The 18,185-nt window shown below is 49.6% G+C and overlaps 1 protein-coding gene across 2 annotated transcripts in view; it reads left to right on the top strand.

Moving 5' to 3' along the window:
- NFKB1 (nuclear factor kappa B subunit 1) overlaps window positions 1–8,260 on the top strand; it is a 127,524-nt gene extending 119,264 nt beyond the window's left edge. For both annotated transcript variants that reach the window (XM_037156879.2, XM_037156878.2), the window contains exons 20-24: window positions 1,631–1,755; window positions 3,115–3,181; window positions 3,556–3,728; window positions 4,584–4,764; window positions 7,421–8,260. In XM_037156879.2, coding sequence (XP_037012774.2) covers window positions 1,631–1,755; window positions 3,115–3,181; window positions 3,556–3,728; window positions 4,584–4,764; window positions 7,421–7,578 — 704 coding nt within the window. In that variant the 3' untranslated portion in view covers window positions 7,579–8,260. The remainder of the gene's footprint in view (window positions 1–1,630; window positions 1,756–3,114; window positions 3,182–3,555; window positions 3,729–4,583; window positions 4,765–7,420) is intronic.
- The last annotated feature ends 9,925 nt before the right edge of the window (window positions 8,261–18,185 follow it).

An 18,185-nucleotide genomic window follows, 5' to 3' on the forward strand; every position in this document is an offset into this window, starting at 1 on the left:
TTGACTCTTTAGGACCTCAAAAACTGTTTAATGATAGTGGTCTCTCCAACCTGCCATGATAGTTCTGATTTACTTTAGAGGTTATTAAATTTTTTTACAAGGTAAATGCTTTATCAATTCAAGAAAACAGAGCAGGTTACATACCTTTATAAGAAGCTGAGTCCAGAAAAATGTAGGAACTTCTTCTCTGGTGCACCTGACAAGTAAAATCAGATTCCAGATAAACAGCACCCTTTTGTTTTCTCCTTTGTCTAGTTAAACTTTCTCTTGAATAAGACACTCTCATCTGGTAATTCAGGGTTCTAGTTAAGAAATGTCTTCAGACAAGAAGCTGTAACCCTTTTAAAAATGCTTTCTGTTGAATTCTCAGTATCCCACGGGAGGGGTAGCAAGGAACAGATTCCTTAGTAGATAAATGAGGAAACTCACGTGAAAAACCTAGTGCTGAGATCAGAGTCATGAAGAAGGTCGCTTAAGGAACCCATGTAACTCAGCTGCTCAGTCCTCAGTCCTGTGAGCTGTCCGCCTGAGTGTCCCCACCGTGTTCATGGTCAGATGACACTCACTGCCTCACGAGCCAGGCTGGGACGGGCATGACGAGATAAGAAATAACATGAAGATCCTCCTTCAGCTCTACTGGGCATTCCCTGTTATTAAAATTAGTGCAAATCAGACGTTCTCCCAGCAAGATAAGTTCTTCTTCTCAAAAGGATTTGCTGTTCATTAGGCATCCGGTTAAAGACTCCCTCATGAAAGCAGTCCCTGAGTCTTGGAGAAGTAACTCCAGCTCTGATCTTTGAGTTACTTTTGGTGTTTCCTGCTGCAGGCTAAGGAACAGACTAGATTTTCCTCTCTCTCTCTCTCTCTCTTTCTCTCTCTCTTTTAGATTTTGTTTACTTATTTTTAGAGTGAGGGGAAGGGAGGGAGAAAGAGAGGGAGAGAAACATCAGTGTGTGGTTGCCTCTCACGTGTCCCCTACTGGGGACCTGGCCTGCAACCCAGGCATCTGCCCCAACTTGGAATTGAACCTGTGAACTTTTGGTTCCGAGGCCCACACTCAGTCCACTGAGCTACACCAGCCAGGGCAAGACTAGATTTTCCAAGACGAGCCCTAAATTCTTCAGTGACTACACATCCTAAGACAGGTTTATTCGGTGGTTTTTGCAGTGGTGACCAGGGCATTGGCCGTGCTGCACCCAGAACATAACTGAACATGAAGCCACCAGAAAGCGAGCATCTTCAGTGTTTTGAGCAAATAGTTGAGAAATGCACATAAATGTGAACATTAGGACCTTCATCCTGAGGGCACACCCCCAGTACTGTGAAATGCTGTCATTCGTCCCCAGATTAAAGGTTCCTTGTTCAATTTAAAACTCCCCTGCGGCACTAAATGCGAGAGTCAGAGTTTCCGAGCGTTTTGTTTCCAAAGTGTCCTTGGCTATCTAGGGCTTCATCAGCACCTTTCCAGTCAAAGTAAATTAGAATGTAAAAGACGGTTTCTGGATATTTCAGTAGAATCGTTTTCTGTGCTTCTAAGTAGTTTTATACATTTACACAATCTGACCCCTGCAGGTAGTTGGAAGTTGACAGGATACGGGTTCACTCAATGCTGTGTAATTTAACTTCACAGGAGCGGATCCCCTGGCAGAGAACTTTGAGCCTCTCTATGGCCTGGACGACTCTTGGGAAAAGGATGGAGAGGATGAAGGACTCGTGCCTGGAACCACACCCCTGGACATGGCCTCGAGCTGGCAGGTGAGTATCCCTCCAGGTTGATGGCAGCTCCCAGGGGAGCCAAAGGCTCAGGCATGTGAGAACGGATGGTCTCCCTGGGCCTTCATTCTCCAAAGCACACGCCTTTTATGTCTTAAGAAAGTCTGCTTGTCAAGAGCTGTGTTTATCTTGAAAAACTTATCCATGAAAGATCTAGGTCAGCAGAGTTCTGAGTGTAAAAGTGTACTCCTAATCAGCTCAGAGTTAAGTTGTAGGAGAGGGTTAGAAGAGAGAAAACACAAAATTTATATTAGGAGTTATCCATTCTGAACTCATGTCAGAATTGTCCCATCTTCATTTCTGAAGCTAGGATAAAATGTTAATGCTTTGCTTGAACTTTGGCTAAGTGATTTCTCAACTTAAAAGGAAACTGGAGATTTTTCTGAGGATTTCAATAATATAAACAGAGTAAACAGACATAAAGCCCTCCTCGGAACTCCACCAACCAGAGATCTGGAGGTGAAAAGCAGCTACCAGATCTTTCTGGCCCGGCGAGAAGAGCCAGAGCGAGGACCCGGGCAGCACACGGATCTCCAACACAACAAAATCAGCTCTCTTACGGGCAGGCGCTGCACCACACCCTAAAGCTGCCCGCCGCTTCCTCGCGGCCCATGTGGATTGAGCTAAGTGACCCTGGCAGAGACCACATGGTTCTCCTTTTACACCAAGCACCTGGCTTTCCCAGAAGCCTCACCGCAGAAGGCAGATAACCCACTTCAGTGACCCAAGTCATCCTTCCGCAGGTCGGCCAGCCACAAAGTGACTGCAGAGAACACAGAACGGCCTCCATCGCTAGGGGAGTTTGTTTGTCTAACTTAAGACTTTTCTGGCCTCTGAGTTAGAGTGTAGATGGTACCAGGCTAACTCCAAGCCCCGTGAGCATTTCTCACTCCGAGCAAGTTTGTAAAACTCATTCTCATACATCTTTTACTCAAAAGGAGGGGGCACTGAGGGGACACAGCATCCCTGCCCTGAGGAAGGTCAGCCCTTGCCCGGCTCGCACGGGGACATCACTGACAGTGACCCTCACCAAGAAATGGCTGACCGGGCAGCATGGACTGCTTGGTCCCTGAGAAGGGCCTGCCCTTGCTCTCTGTGAGGCCGGGCTGGGTCCTTCAGCCCTTCTCAGACAGGGTCCGGGGAGCGCGGCCTCCTGGCCCTGTAGCCGCAGCGGGCCTGCGTGCGCCTGGGCCACGGCCCTGACTCCTCTCCACTCTTCCATCCTCGGGGCAGAACCGCCTGAGAAGGGCGATCTGAGTTCTTAATGACAAAACCCCAAATGCACATTTCCCTCACAGTCCCTTTAATATGCAGTTGTTCCCCGTGTTTTTCTTCCAACAGGTGTTTGACATACTAAATGGGAAACCATATGAGCCAGAGTTTACATCTGATGATTTACTGGCGCAAGGTGAGTTCTTCTAACCAGCGTTTTCTCCCCACTGTCGGTGGGAGCGGGTGGGGAGCGCCAGCGTCATCCAGGGTGTCTGCAGACTCCCGGAGGCCATTGCAGAAACCAGGAGGGCCTGGAGGTGGGAAAGGGGAACATGCAGTTTAAGCTCTCACCTGCTTCCACAAGACAGCAAATAGGTAAAGAAAAACGAAAAGGCAGTCGAGATACTTTCCTGAGTACTGCTGGTACTCACCAGGCTTCTGCTGACTCTCAGGGGAAATAGCTCGACCGCCTTTAGGACACGTGGGAGGGTGAGCAGCGTGGCGGCATCACCCCGTCCAGTGTGTCTCTGTTCAGCTGGGACAGTCACGCTTCTTCTTCGTTTCCTTCAGGAGACATGAAGCAGCTGACTGAAGATGCAAAGTTGCAGCTCTACAAGTTGCTAGAATTTCCTGATCCAGACAAAAACTGGGCTACTCTGGCACAGAAACTGGGTCTGGGGATACTCAATAATGCCTTCCGGCTGAGCCCTGCTCCTTCTAAGACTCTCATGGACAATTACGAGGTACGGCACCCCCTGACATCGCTAGCTGTGTGTATTGGACTTTGCTCTGTTAACATTACTGTTGGGTACCACCTCCTTCCATCTCCCTTCATTCTGAGGAAGAAAAATGCGTCATTACCCATGTCCTGGGCGGGTGGCCCAGGCTGAGATCAAACGCCTCCTTCCTAGAAGGCTGTCTTCAGATACCTAGAGGCGTTGCCTATTTTCAAATGCGTTGAGATTTTCTGTAGAAAATGCTACTTAGAGGGTCAGGATGATCACAGAACTTTGATCTCCCTGAGCAAACATGACAGACAGTGATGGATAGTCACTGCTTCCTGTCCCCAAGATCACGCCTTGACCATGTGTCAGGACGTGGAATCACCTTTCTGTGAAGTGACTCCTCCTGGAGCCATTACCTGGTGATTTCTAAAACTAAAAGGCAAATAGGGGGTAAAATTACTTTCTTTGGAAAACTTGATTGATAGCTCTTGTTTCTCGGTGCTTTGAGAGCTTCAGCTGAAACAGAGACACTGCATAAACTTAGCTCTAGGTAGCGTCACCGCCTCAGCATCTCTCTCTCTCAGTCTGTGCTTCCTATCAGCCTCTTCTCGGTCATCTCCTGAATGCTCTTTGAGCTAAAACAGGAAACTTGACTCACAGGTGGTATTTGCTTAGACTTCTTTGCCCTGACCTTTCCTGGACCACCTGCCTCTTGCGGTGAAGGAGTCAGCTTGGCAGAGGGAAGCGTGTGGCGGCATCGCCCCATCCAGCGTCTCTGTTTGCAGAGACGTGTGCTGTTCGGCAGCCTGCCTGGTCGTTCCGTGCACAGGTTTTCACACCGGAACACACTGTTTCTTTATTTCTTTCCCGCAGGTCTCTGGAGGGACAGTAAGGGAGCTGCTGGAGGCCCTGAGACAGATGGGCTACACCGAAGCCATCGAGGTGATCCAGGCGGCCTTCTGCACCTCGGGCTCCGCAGTCCCCAGCCCGGCGGAGACCGCCTCTCGGGCCCACTCGCTGCCTCTCTCGCCGGACTCCACAAGACAGCACATAGGTAAAGGGGAAAAAGAGAAAGCAGTGGAGACATTTTCCTGCTTCCTGGGCCAGTGTATCAGCCCAGCGCGTTCACTCTCGTGGGCTATGGCACATGCCCCCACCGTCGTCTCCTGAATGTCCATCCCAGGGGTCTGTCTCCTCCCTGCTGGGCTCTCAGGGTCTGCCGCCCGCCCTCCTCCCCCCACAGGTCTGCTCAGGTACAGGGCTGTCCCCAGGAACAATCACGCTGACATGTGACTTACTTAGATTCATAATAGATGCTAAAAACACCACGTGGGTGGCCAAGGTAAATATTATTTCTCTCCTCTTTTAAATTCAAAAGAGAAAAACATACCAGCACCAGCACTGGCACCCAGACTGTGGGCAGACGCTGTGGTTTTCCCGCCACACCCTCAGCTCCTCGGCTCCTCCCGGGGTTCAGGACACCAACCCTGTCTCACACCATCGTGGGGTCCATCTGTCAGCCACCTGAAGGACAGAACACGAGGGACTCTCCTCACCATCCCGCACTTCCCTTTTCTCCCTTTTCTCCCTTTTCTCCCGCTCTCCAAACCGCCATTGCCTGCGTTTTCTCTCTGACCCGCAGCATCCCTTCCCCTGCTCTCGCAGTTTCTCCCTCCCGCTGGATCACTTAGCAAGCCTGTGTAGTTTCCCTCATCTTTTCAAAATAAGTCAACAAAAACAAAGAACAGTCCTTTTGTCCCACTTCCCGTGGACCCACAGCCCAATTCCTCTGCTTTCCTACAAAGCAGAGGACTTCGGAGTGTCCTTTCTGCCTTCTCTCCTCTCCTGGGCCCCTGCAGTCGGGGCCCATCCTGACCCTCGGCCTGGCCTGCTCTCATCCGGGCACCTTGGGTCTGGTTGCCTGCTCACCACGCTTCTCATCTTCTCCGGGGCTCCCAGCACACTTCACAGTGGCCCATTCCCTCCTGTTTCAAACAGTCAGCCCGCTTGGCTTTTCCAGAGCACACACACCTCACTGCTCCCTCCACATGCCCCTTCTAAGTCACAGCCCTCCAGAGAGCCCAGTCCTGAGCCCTCCTTACGTGCCATTGCCATTAAAGTCTGAACACCCCACACGAACCGAATATTGGCCACGTCAGTCTGAAGCACTGCTGTCCTCTGGGAGATTAAGAGAAAAACCTAAGACTGGCCCACAAATGCTTCCTGGTCCCAATCACCATGCAGCCAGCCATCAAGTTTCTTCCTCCTCATCCAGTCCACCTCCACTGCCTGTCCATTCCTGCGGCAGCTGCTGACCCATCTCCTGGTTTCCCTTCAGTTCCTTCTCCACACAACAGGCAGTTGACAAAACTAGTGAGATCGTGGTACTTCTGCTGTATACCCTCCAATTCATCCATCCATTCAGCAAATCCTTACTGAGCGCATCCTGTGTGCTTAGCACTGATGGAGGCTTTGAACACAGACAGTGAGCAGTAAAGGCAGTGTCTCTTCCTTATTCATTCTCGCTTTGAACGTGGCCTTCATCAGCCCTTCCCCGCAGCCGTGCAGCTCCACTTTCCTCCGGCTCCGGCTCACTGGTCCAGCCCCAGGGGCTCGGCACCTGCTCCTCCCCGGCCCTGCGGAGATCCTCACCAGCCTGGCTCCTTCTTGCCATTCAGTTTCAGCACCAGCATCTCCTTGGCCAGGGGGCCCCTCCTAGGAAGTCAGGACAGACGTTGTCAGGACACTTTAGAAAGAAATCATGTATCTACCAGGAAAACAAACCCCATCTCCTTTCTCGTTACCTGACGTTCCCTCCCACAAAGAAATGGGTCCATACATATTAAAAAGCTGTAAGCCCTTGACTTACAGTTATTTTTTAAAATATCTCACAGTCCCCGGCACATAATAGAAACCCAGTAAAGATTGGGTGATTGAATAAATCAACAAATAACAATAGCCGTGTCATTGCCGTTAAAGTCTGAATTTTCGTATTGGAGTCTAAGATACCAGAAAGTAACATTTGACTCAGGTACATTGACTTCTGGCCCCTTGATCACTCCCTGTCTGTAGGAACTGGTTCAGGTCGTTCATTCAGGTTCCTAAGGGGACTTTTCTACAAGGAGATACTGACCCGATTGTCCAGCATGGACTCATTGTCATCAAAACCACCTTATTTTTTTCGCTACCAAAATGTTTTTTGAGGCAGTATATAGTGCTTAATAGCATATGAGGCCCAGAAAGACATCTTGAGTTCCTACTTCTGTCAACGATTTATTTTGCCTCGATTCAGCAGTTTTCCCCTGTTTCAGCAATAAAATAGGTAATGCAGTGGTTGGAAAAACACGCCCGATTTCTAAGAAAGAAAGGTACACATTGGGTCAAGAGAATGCAGAAAGGATTCTCATAAATGTGAGGCTAGGTTGTAAGGATGTAAGAAAAGAGATGTGAAAACATTTTGCTAATTTTGGTATCTTCACAGTTTTTATATTACTTTGGGTGCTTTCTGCCCCTCCCCCCGCTGTGAACAGCAGCCAACAGGCAGGCGATGTAGGCGGAATGTGGTGACTTGTAGAAACTAACGGGCGGGAATAGCACACAGGCCTTTCAGATCCAAACTTGGAGCCCGGCTGGGACGAAAAGCAGACGAGAGCAGAGGCTCCGCCGGGTGTCCGGCTGCGCCCCAGTGAACACATGTGTTCTCCCCTCAGACGAGCTCTGCGGCGACAGCATCTGCGACAGCGGCGTGGAGACGTCCTTCCACAAACTCAGCTTCACGGAGTCTCTGACCGGCGGCGGCTCACTGCTGACTCTTAACAAAATGCCCCGCGACTTCGGGCAGGAAGGACCTGTAGAAGGCAAAATTTAGCCCTCCGGCCGTTTCCCACATCCTGGAAACCAGAGCTCTGAAAGTCTGCATGTTCCAAACCAGGAAGGTAAAGTGCGTCCAAGGTGCTCCGAGGAAAACGGGCTGGCCTGGATCGTTCTGGATTTACTCAAGGCCTTTTCAACTTGCCTTCCTCTCTTGGTTCCTAAGTGAAGTCCGGCCCGGCCCAGGTGCGGGCGGCACCGCAGTCACGGCCTTGGGTGGCGCTGGTGCCTCCCCGGGGGCCAGGTGCCTGCCTGGCTGAGCTTTCCCAGCTGCTTTCTGTCGTCATTGCTGCTGTCCCTCCGCTGCGTCCCCACTGTCATTAGGTGTCACAGTCCCCACCTGGTATTCTTCCTGGCCATCCATGGCACTGTCATGCATCCAGATTAAAAATTTAAAAATTCTCAATATTTTATTAAGGATAGTTTCAATGAGATATTTTAAAATGAGAGCCCCTTGGTGTGTAATTACAAAGGCTTACTGCTTTTTCTAATGCAGTTATCTCTGTGATTTGAAAAAGAAGGTTTGTGTGCCAATATTTAAACATAGTCAAAATCAGTGCTAAAAATGGTATTTTCCCCTTTTCTGCATTTTGCTATTGTAAATATGTTTTTAGATCAAATACTTTAAGAAAAGAAATGTTGGATTTATAAATGCTATTTTTTATTTTACTTTTATAATAAAAGGAAAAGCACATTGACGGTCTTGTCCTGTTGGGATGTGTACACATACTTTCCTGTGACCACAGGGTCCTGCCACGGCCTGGTCACCACGTCCACACTCCTCTGCAGAGTCCATTTTCTGATCCTGAAGTAAACAAATTCTCAAAAGAAAAGCGTGTTCACCTGAGGTGAAATCTTTGGGCTTGTTAAGTCCTTGTGTGGCTCATTCATCTTGTCTGTGTCACCTCACCTTCCCCATGTCATGCAGACTCTTCCTCCTTGACCCTGAGTGTGTTCTCAGTGCCTTTGTGACACCTAAAGTGTTGGGATTTCAGCCCGCCAGAGGTCCTGTACAGGAAACCTTCCAGTGTGACGCTCTGCTGAACTGTCTTCACTCAAAGGGTGGGAAATGAGGGAGAGGGGGAGGGGAAAAGAAGCGAGGCGCCATGGCAGACACACTGGCGTGCAGCCAGGATCCTTCCTTCACAAAGGACTGATCAGCCGCGCCGCTGGGCAGATGGCCTCAGAGGCAGAGAGCTACCTCACCCAGGTCACGTCCCTTTCCGTCGTGGTCCCACGCTGATTGACATGGTGTGTGAAAGCCTGTCCAACCCACGACAGCATTAAAGGGCTCTGTGACCTGAGAGCTCTCTCAGGGTTGGCTCAGGTGTTGTTTGGTCTGCATCACCGCCTGGCATTCTTTGTGCACCCTCCTTGCCACAGGTGTAGGTCCCGGGGCACAGGGCCGGCTTCCCAGAGAACTTACCTGCACAGATGCTGGCAACTGCTGCTGACCCGGTTTGCACAGCATGTGAAATCATTTATTCACAAAAATAACCCAGTGAGGTATGTAGAATTATCCCCAAGTTGCAGTAAAGTAAACTGAGGCTTCAAGAGTTCATGTAGGCAACAGCCAAGCTGCTTCTGAGCCAACCAGGTCTGTTTAGCTCCAGAGCCGATGAGTTGGAGAATAAATTATCTTGGTAGGATAAGAAGGCAGATTAAAATAATTGAGTCCACACCCTGGCTAGTGTGGCTCAGTTGGCTGGAGTGTCCACCCACAAACCGAGGTTCACAGGTTCAATTCGGGGTCAAGGTACATGCCTAGGTTGTGGGTGTGGTCCCTGGTCAGGGCACATATGAGAGGTACCCCACTGATCAATGTTTCTTTCTCACATTGATGTTTTCTCTTTATCTTTCTCCCTCCCTTCCCCTCTCGGTCAAAACCAATAAGCATGTCTTTGGGTGAGGATGATAATAATAATAGAATCCAAAAGTAGAGCCCCAAATATATAGGAATTTAGTATATGATAAAGTAAACTTTCAAACTAATGAAGAAAAGATGATTAATCAGTAAGTAGATGCTCCAACTCAGGAAAAAATCTATCTGAACTCCTATGTCCCTCTTTTCATCAAAATACTTTCAAAATCTATCAAAAATTAAACCATAAAAATACCAGAAATACTGGAAATCATGGACGAATAACCTTGAAATAGAGAAGGCCTTTCTAAGGCCTTTGAAAGTTGTGTCTTTAAAGATAGAAAAAGGAAGTTCGGACTGTCTTTAATTCTGCAGCACCCAGCCCGAGCCCGCACTCCCCCAGCCGTTCCTCTCTGCTTCCCAGAGCTGTGATCCCTCTGGCCACGACAGGGCCTCCTGTCTGGCAGTGCAATGCTGGTACTCCTCCCCCTGAGGGAGGGGAGGCTACTCACTTCCCTGTGAGTCTAGGAGGACCTGTGACAAGAACAGGATTGGTGCTGAGTGACTTCCGAGCTTAGGTCAGACAATGCAACCCAACTTCTGCCCAGCCCGAGTCCCTGCCTCTTGGAACCAGGCTACCATGCTCTGGGGGAGCCAGGTGGCCACACGGAGAAGCCATGTGCAGGTGCTCCGCCAGCAGCCTTCACTGAGGTCACAGCCAGCACCAACCCCAACCTGCAGACATGTGAGGGAGTGAAGATGAGAGGTGATTCCAGCCACCAGCCACTGCCTCAAACCAGACCTGCCCTCTCACTCCCTCAGCGGGTGCCGCCTGATGACAGGTCAGGAGCAAATGCAGTGATGGTAGGTGGGTCAAGCCCTAGGTGTGGAGAGTGGACTGTTACCACTCTCCCGGTCTCTAACCTGACAGTTCCCCTACCAGAAGGTCACTTTATGAGAAGCTGGCGCCAGGAGGAACAGCTAAGCAACTCATGCTGAGACTAAAAATAACATCCCCCTTTTTTAATAGAAAGCCCCATTTCTGTTCAGTTCCAGAAGCTTCCTCCTTTTCCTCCTAAATCTCAGCACTGACCAGAGCCTCTGCATGGTGCTCCGAAGAAAAGGCTGCAGTGACCGCTGTGCCTCTGAGGCCGGTGTCTTTCACTTTGTACCAGCAGATGGGGATCGATGCCAGAGGGAGGCAGGAGCTCAGGTGGAAAGCTACAGTGGGCCTGAACTGAACCTTCCCTGAACGCTTCTCTCCCAGCAGGAAGCCATTTAAAAATAGCTTCCTCAGAACTTCCAGTCTCCTTTTGATGTTTCTGTGCTCTGCAGGCATAACCTAGACTTTCTCAGGATCCGCTCTCTCTCTTCTGGCAGAAGGAAGCCCCGTTGCTGCTCATTTACTCACACGGGAGTCCCCGCAGTACCCAGGCCGTCTCCTTCCCTCCCCGCCTCTCGCTCAGATGTGAGCATTTATCACATGCTCCTTTGCATTGATGACTCCGAATATTCTCAAGATATCCTTACCAGGTACATATTTAACCCCAATTGTACAATGAGGAAACATCTAACTATTAACTAACTCACCCAAGATTCAAATCCAGATCTGATCCCACAGCTTATTCGTTAATGATGTCTGAAGCCCTTTGAAGAAAAGATGGTATATTCAAAAGAGAAAAAGAATCCATACAAATTTGCACAAAGATGACGGACATATACCCCAACCAAAATGAACCAAAAGTATTACTAAAGAAATACAATGCTTAAATATTGACTTGTTTTTTCCCCTCATCACAGAATAAAACACTTAACGTGAATTCTTCACGGACCGGAGGGAGACCACTGGTTTTATCGCTTTCCCCTTATTTTCTGCTTTTGGGGGTAATCTTCTTCCTGATTGTCCTTCCCCAGGTAACGACGGGTGTGGGAGGCACAGGAGTCAACAGAAGACAAAACTAAAATCCTGTTACTTACTTAAGGATCACAGAACCTGGAGCTGGATGGCGTCTTAAAGATCACCTGAATAAGTCACCCCAGTTGCCATCTTTTTTAAAGAGCACTCACAGTGTGAAAGCTTCTCCTCACATAGTCCTCCCTGTCGTCCCCCTGCTTTGCTTGTTCGTCCCCTGGTTTCCTGAGTTCATCAGCTGGCTGTGGGGTTGGGGGAGATAGTGAAGAGGGGCTTGGAATTAAAAGAATGTCATTCCGCACTAGGATGGATTCCGTCCACAACACCCCGCTTCCATTACCCAGGACGGGTGAGTAGTTCCACCAGTTGTTCAAGCATCTTAGAATGCGTGGGATGCAGGGGCTTCTTCTCACTTCATCTGCTACTTTCCCACGTTAGTGTCTCTGTTCAAAAGGATCATTTCATTGAAATATCACAACGACCCTCACAGAACAAAGATTTCTTGTGCATCTATTACATGCCAGGTGCTACCATGACTAATTCATTATTCTGTATTACTTGTTCAAACACCCAGTGAGGTAAAAACTTTATCTTTTTACAGAAGAGGAAGCTGAGCACATATAAAGCACCAAACCACAGGATCTACTGATCCCGGTAACAAGTTTCAATGAACCACAGTCGCAGCAGGGACAGGGCGGGTAGGGTGTCTCTCTCCCACCCCGTCATGAAGGGGTGCAGGCTGACAGTCATTCTTCTCCCGCCCTTGGCTCCCTCGGTCTTGCTGGGCGTGATGGTCCTGGTCAGCCAGAAGGACAAAAGAGCACAGAGGAATGAGTGCACCTGGGGGGAAAGCTTCGGCCGCAAACCACACTAAGAGCAGGGAGGCCTTAGGGGTGATCTACTGTCGTCCCCATTAGTAAGAGGGGGGTTGATTTTGGTGAACGGGTTCTGGTCTCTGGCACAGATCCAATTCCTTACTTGAATGATGGAGGCCAAACTTGAAGGTTCTTTCTAATTGCAACTTGTATGCAAATATTTACTCACTCTGAAAGTCATTTGCAATCACCGTAAATGGCCATCACCAAAGGCAAAATCATTTCCCACGTTTAAGAGTACAAGTTACATGGTAAGGGCAGAGTCACAGTTTCTCTTCAGGAAATCCTCCAGGATGACCAAGGGTATTGGATGGGGAAGATGAGGGAGTTACAGCAAAGGCGTGTGGCCCTTGCACTGCTTCAGAGAAGACTGCTGCTCTACAGCCTCCAGGAGACCCTGGGCTTGTGGAAGTCTAGCACAGGGGCCGGCAAGGGGCCGCAGCCCTTGAGGTCCTGCCCGTCACAGGTCAGGGGCAAGCCAGTTTACCTTTCTGTGGTCTGCAGAGAACTGGTAGGACTTCCATTCCCAACTTTCACATGAAGGGGAAAGGTGTCGAAATTGGTTCTTGGGGAAATAATCTCAGACCAGAAGGTTGGCAGACGACGTGGAATTCAGGAAACTCCTCCTCCCGGGACTCCTTCTGGGGACCCAGGAAGCAGAGGTGGTGCTACAGACCACGAGAGGGGGCCCGGGAGGCATACAAGGGGCGGGAGCGCGTCACACCAGGGATGGCCGAGCCGGTATTGCACACCAGGAACCAGGTGGCTGGTCTATCCTCTGACAAAAAGGGAGAGATTTTTTTCATTTCAAAACTTTTTGCATTTCCACTTCCCTTTCCTCAGGCAAGCATCCGCAACTTACTTTTGCTTAAGAAATTTAAATGACAAGCTTCATGTCATGGATTTTTTTTTTCTTTTGCAGAAAATCTTATCACCTTGTTCAAATGTAAATGTTCCCTTTTACTTTTACATAAGTTTACTTATATAATTTTTAATTTAAAAAACTCAACAAAACAACACCTTTAAACATTAATGCTTTTATTTACAAAATATTTTCAAATATTCTCGTGACAATCTCAGAGGTAAACAGCTAGGGGTTTTAACTCCTGCCATTTCCCCCAGAACGACAAACTGCTGACGGCCTGAGGGCCCTGGTGTAGTATAAAGAGGACTGGACTCCGCCTCCAGTGCTCACCCAGCGCTCGTGGGCCTCACTCCACAGCCCGCGGGGGTTCCGGAGGGGCTGGTCACAGACGTGCCCAGCAGAGTGAAGGCTGGCACAGCAGCAGGAAGCCAGCATCCCACAGACAAACAGCACACGGTGGGGCTCACACGGCTCCGCTGCAGCAGTCCCCGTGAACTCCCGGGAGCAGCCACGAGCATCCTGCTGGCTTTCCTCTTCCCACTCTTCTCCTTCCAGCCGCACCCTCCTCCTCTTGCTTTGGGGCACTCAGCTGCTTTTTCGCCCCACACTCTGCCCCATTCTGCCCAGCTGTTCAAGCCAGGGCTTCCAACCTGCTCCTGTGAGCCTCAGACCAGAGTCCTGCTCCCAGTGGCCCAAGGCCACAAGACCAGAAATCACCTCCTGGGAACACCAGCCCCGCACCACAGCTCCAGGCCAGGGCCCGCATGGGGGCCGGACAGATGCAGAGAACCATTCCAGTCTCCTTCATGTGCAGCGTTGGCCCCTGTCCCATCACTGCCCTGGACGACAGCCCCAGGGTCACTCTACCTCCCCCCACGAGGAGATGCACACACTGAGGAAGTACTCATGTCCTCGCAGACGACGGTCACTCAGCCTGATGCCAAAGCAGCCCTTGCTGTCTTCTCCTTCCCAGAGCTGATCTGGGAAGGCCTTAGCCACCATTTGGCCTGACTGCCTTCCTACCCCGCCAAAGGCACACCTGAGTGATGATCGGCATATGCACACAGCACGTGGACCACAGACCACTCTGAGAGGCACAGACGCCATGTTCAGACTTTCAGGAACGTATGTGCTGGCAGTGAGTCACCAACATGCCCATATGGCCAACCCTTAGAGAGAACAGCCCTGCCAGGCCGGGCAAACACCTCCACCACACCCTCCTCATCACCAGATTGTCCTTCCTTTCTTGAATCACACCCTGACTCAGTCTCAGCCTTTCTCCTTATTGCTCTGTTCCTGTCTGTGTCTGTGAAGGCACATCTGACTCCTGCCCCAGCAATCATGCAGTCCTCCGGAGGCTTTGCGGTAAGTTTTCATAGATCCATTGTAATTAAATAGGATTAAAAGTCACTCAGATGCCACCCTTTTGCCAAGGCAGCAATACTGGAAGGAAAGGGAAGTAAACACAGACAGAGAGCAGAAAACGCTGCTGTGCATGCAGGTCTGCCCCTGGTGAGCAGTCTCGCTGGAGCCTCAGGGGAACCGGAACTCCAGGGCACACCTGCTGGCTTCCTCTCTCTCCGCCCACCTCCCCCCGCCCCCACCATTCTCTCTCTCATTCTCTCTTTCCCTTTCTCTTTCTCCCCTCCTCTGTCTCTCTTACCCGCCCCTCGACTTTTGCCTTCACTCTTCCCTTTCTTTCAGGAAAGACTCTTGCATTGCAGCGCACTGGCACCCAGCTCTCCGAAGCCGGAGAGGGAGTGGAGTGGCTGCAAGCTCTTCCCTCCACTGCCCCCGCTTCCTGCTGGGGGAGCCTCCTAGGACCAGTGCCCTCGCCCAGGGCAGCCCATCCACCGGCCACCAGCCTCATTTCCTGTGCACAAGAGGCCTCTGCTGGAGAAGCACAACTCTGCACAGTCACCCAGCTGCTGGCAAGGGTCTCGCTGCTCAACATTTTCGCTTCAGCGAAATTGGAAAGAGGCTTACAAAAAAGGGGGAATTAGAAGCTTCCACTCTATGCCTGAATTGTTCTCCTCCAACTCAGGCTGGTGAGGAAAATGTTAAGACTCCTCGGCCTGATCCTTCCAGCCACTGACAACCTTAGGCTTTCAGGCACAATAATCATAAGCTGGCACTGACTATCCATTTACCCATCCTGGGCATTGTTCATCCTTTACCTATTTAACCCTAAGCACCCTATGAGAGAGTCGCTATTAACCCCAGAGGTTGAGTGAGACGTTCAAGCTGTGTAGGTGGTGCGGCCGAACTTGCTTATTGGAGGTTCAGTATCAGGAGATGAGCCTGTGGCCACTGCACTGCGTGCAGCTCTCGGGCGTGTACACAAACTCCCACACACAATGTGGGTCTGTGGCAAAATCTCGTTCATTGTATTTGCAAGGTTGACTCGTTAAGAACCTTTCAGTTCAAGCACCAAACGTGGATAGGGAAGCAGGCCAAGGACCCAACTCTGGCTGTTCCCATAAAAAAGAGCAGCGTCCACCCTTCAGGCCCTTGGGCAGGTCGGGCCTCCAGAGCCCCCCTCACTGGAGTACCACCGAAACATGCAAGCTCAGTGACACGGGTGACCAGGTGTCCCTGGGCCGAGGGAAACTCCGGGCACCACACTGCCCCCAAAGGCCCAGCTCTGTCTGATCTCCGTGCCCGTGACTTTATCTGTTGGAACGTTTCCCATGATAAAATTAGAATACCTGGCTGTGAGTGCATTAAACAAATAGGGGCTTTCTTTGTTAAATGTAAGAATATCAGAGATAGATATAGATTTTATGTGGAATCTTTCTTTTTTTAAATGTAAGCAAGTAATTCAACTTCTTAAAACACTACTTTGGCCAACAGATCATCTGCTGGCCACATAGGACCTGGCTTACACTTTCTCTACAACTGTAGCTTCGTGATGATCAGTCAGGGTGATGAGTTCACGACTCTGGGAAGGAATCAAGGTCCTCATGTCTCCCCTTCTGGGTGCCATGCTCCCCCATCACTCCCACCAGCTCCCCTGGCGGGCGCGGCTCCCATCACCACGCCTCAGCAGGTTCCGGTCCTGTCCACATCCTGAGGCTTTTTTTGAAGACTTAACGCAGAGGCAATGATAACTATAATGGCTAACATTTGCTGAATAGTTCTTATGTGCTATCAGTGTCTATGCGATCTCTCATTTAGTCCTCATAATTAATCTGTGAGTTATTTTTTATTATTATGATTACCCCCATTTTTAAAGATAAAGAAACTAAGGCACAGAAAGACTCTGCCACTTAGATCCAAAGTCAAACTGCCTTCCGGTGCTGGATCTGGAACTCCAATGTCTGATTTCAAAGCCCACAGCTTGAACTGCTGTGTCAATCAGGACACTCTTGGTTGTAAAATCAGAACATTGACCACAACCGGATTAAACAAACAGGGCCAGAGTGCTTTTATAAGGCCAGCGGTGGATAATTGCAGGGTTACTTCAGCAGTTCAACATCTCTGACATCCCACTGTGTCAGCAATGTTTCCTCAAGGTCATGAAAAGGCTGCAGCAGCTCCAAATATCAGGTCCTCACATAGAAGCTTCTCAGCATCACCCAACAGCAGAGGGTCTCCTTCTTATTAGGCAGGAAATCCTGTCCTCCAAACCCCACATTAAGTGTCAGCTTATGTTTCATTTGCCAGAATTGGACCAATATGCCTAACCCTGGACCAATCAGAATAGAGTTAGTGTAACCAGTTATGATCCAGGTCCTGGGGCTGGACACACAGCCACCTCTATGACCAGAGAGGAGCAGGGTATGGCTGTAGGCTGGCCGGCCAATAACAGCCGCTCCAAATACTGGGAATGTGTGAACTGCCTCCCAAAAGCCACAATGGTAACAAAACAGAGTAAGAAAAGAAGGTTGTCCCCACATACATAATAAGGCAGGGATGAGCTCTCGACCAGAAATTTCCGAGATCCCCACATCCCGGGAAGTCTGTCACTCAGTGTTACTGTCACCCCTCGTCTTGCTCCCTGCAGCGCATGCCGTGCACGTAGCTGGAGCTCAGTTAGTCCCGTGAAAAGGCTGTGACCCGACCTAAGGGGTTAGCCCGTGTTAGTGTTGCAAACATCTCCTTCGTGGCAGGATTCACTAACCTGTGTCCACAGAACTAAGAAGGGGTGCTTATAACACACGAGACAACCATGCAGGGCCCTTATTCCCGCACAGCCGTTCCCTGTTTGGCCCCTACTCACGGGCTCCAGGCTGACTTGGCAGATTAGCCCACGCTCAGTGTATGGATCACCAGCTCGGGGCCCAGCCTAGCCCACGAGCCAGTCCTGTGTTTTTCCTTCCTTACACATTAATCACAGCAAAGGTCTTTCCCAACTCCTTTCTCAACTGAAAAAATACACATATATTTTCTCCTAAACTTTTAAAAATGTTTCCCAAAGTGTGAAAAAGATGGCTTCATCTAACTGTCACATAAATCTTACAGTATTTGTCACCAACTGAAATGGCCTTATTTGTTTACTGGCTTATTGTCTGTCTCCCCACACAATGGACAGTCCATGAGAGCAGAGACTTGTCCCTTTTTTTCATTGCCATTCCCCCATGACACAGCAATGCCTTCTCAGGGTGGCCCTCAGTAAGTGCTTGGTAAATGAGCAAATACATTCTTAAGTTAAACAGTCTTTTTTCTTTTTTTTTTTTTTTCATTAAAAAATTTTTTTTATTTATTTATTTTTAGAGAGGGGAAGGGAGAGAGAAAGAGAGGGTACACCTGTCATGTGCCCCCTACTGGGGGCCTGGCCAACAACCCAGGCATGTGCCCTGACTGGGAATCGAACCAGTGACTCTTTGGCTCACAGGCTGGCACTCAATCCACTGAGCCACAGCAGCCGGTGCTTAAACAATCTTTATAGTCAAAATATAAATGTGTCTGAACACCAGTTTTGTCTGTGACTTTTAGGGCTGGTTCATATCCTCCAGTAAGTCAATTAGAAAACAATAATACCCCCAGTGGCTTGTAAATAATACTAAATACCTTTTCTGCATAACCCTTCTCATTGTATCTGTTTGCTGAATTGATAAGATTATGTTCACAGTCAAGGTAGGCTCTCGGA

The sequence above is a fragment of the Artibeus jamaicensis genome, unplaced genomic scaffold, assembly GCF_021234435.1.
Source record: "Artibeus jamaicensis isolate MK-2021 breed Jamaican fruit bat unplaced genomic scaffold, CSHL_Jam_final contig_452, whole genome shotgun sequence".
NCBI classification, from domain to species: Eukaryota; Metazoa; Chordata; class Mammalia; order Chiroptera; family Phyllostomidae; genus Artibeus; species Artibeus jamaicensis.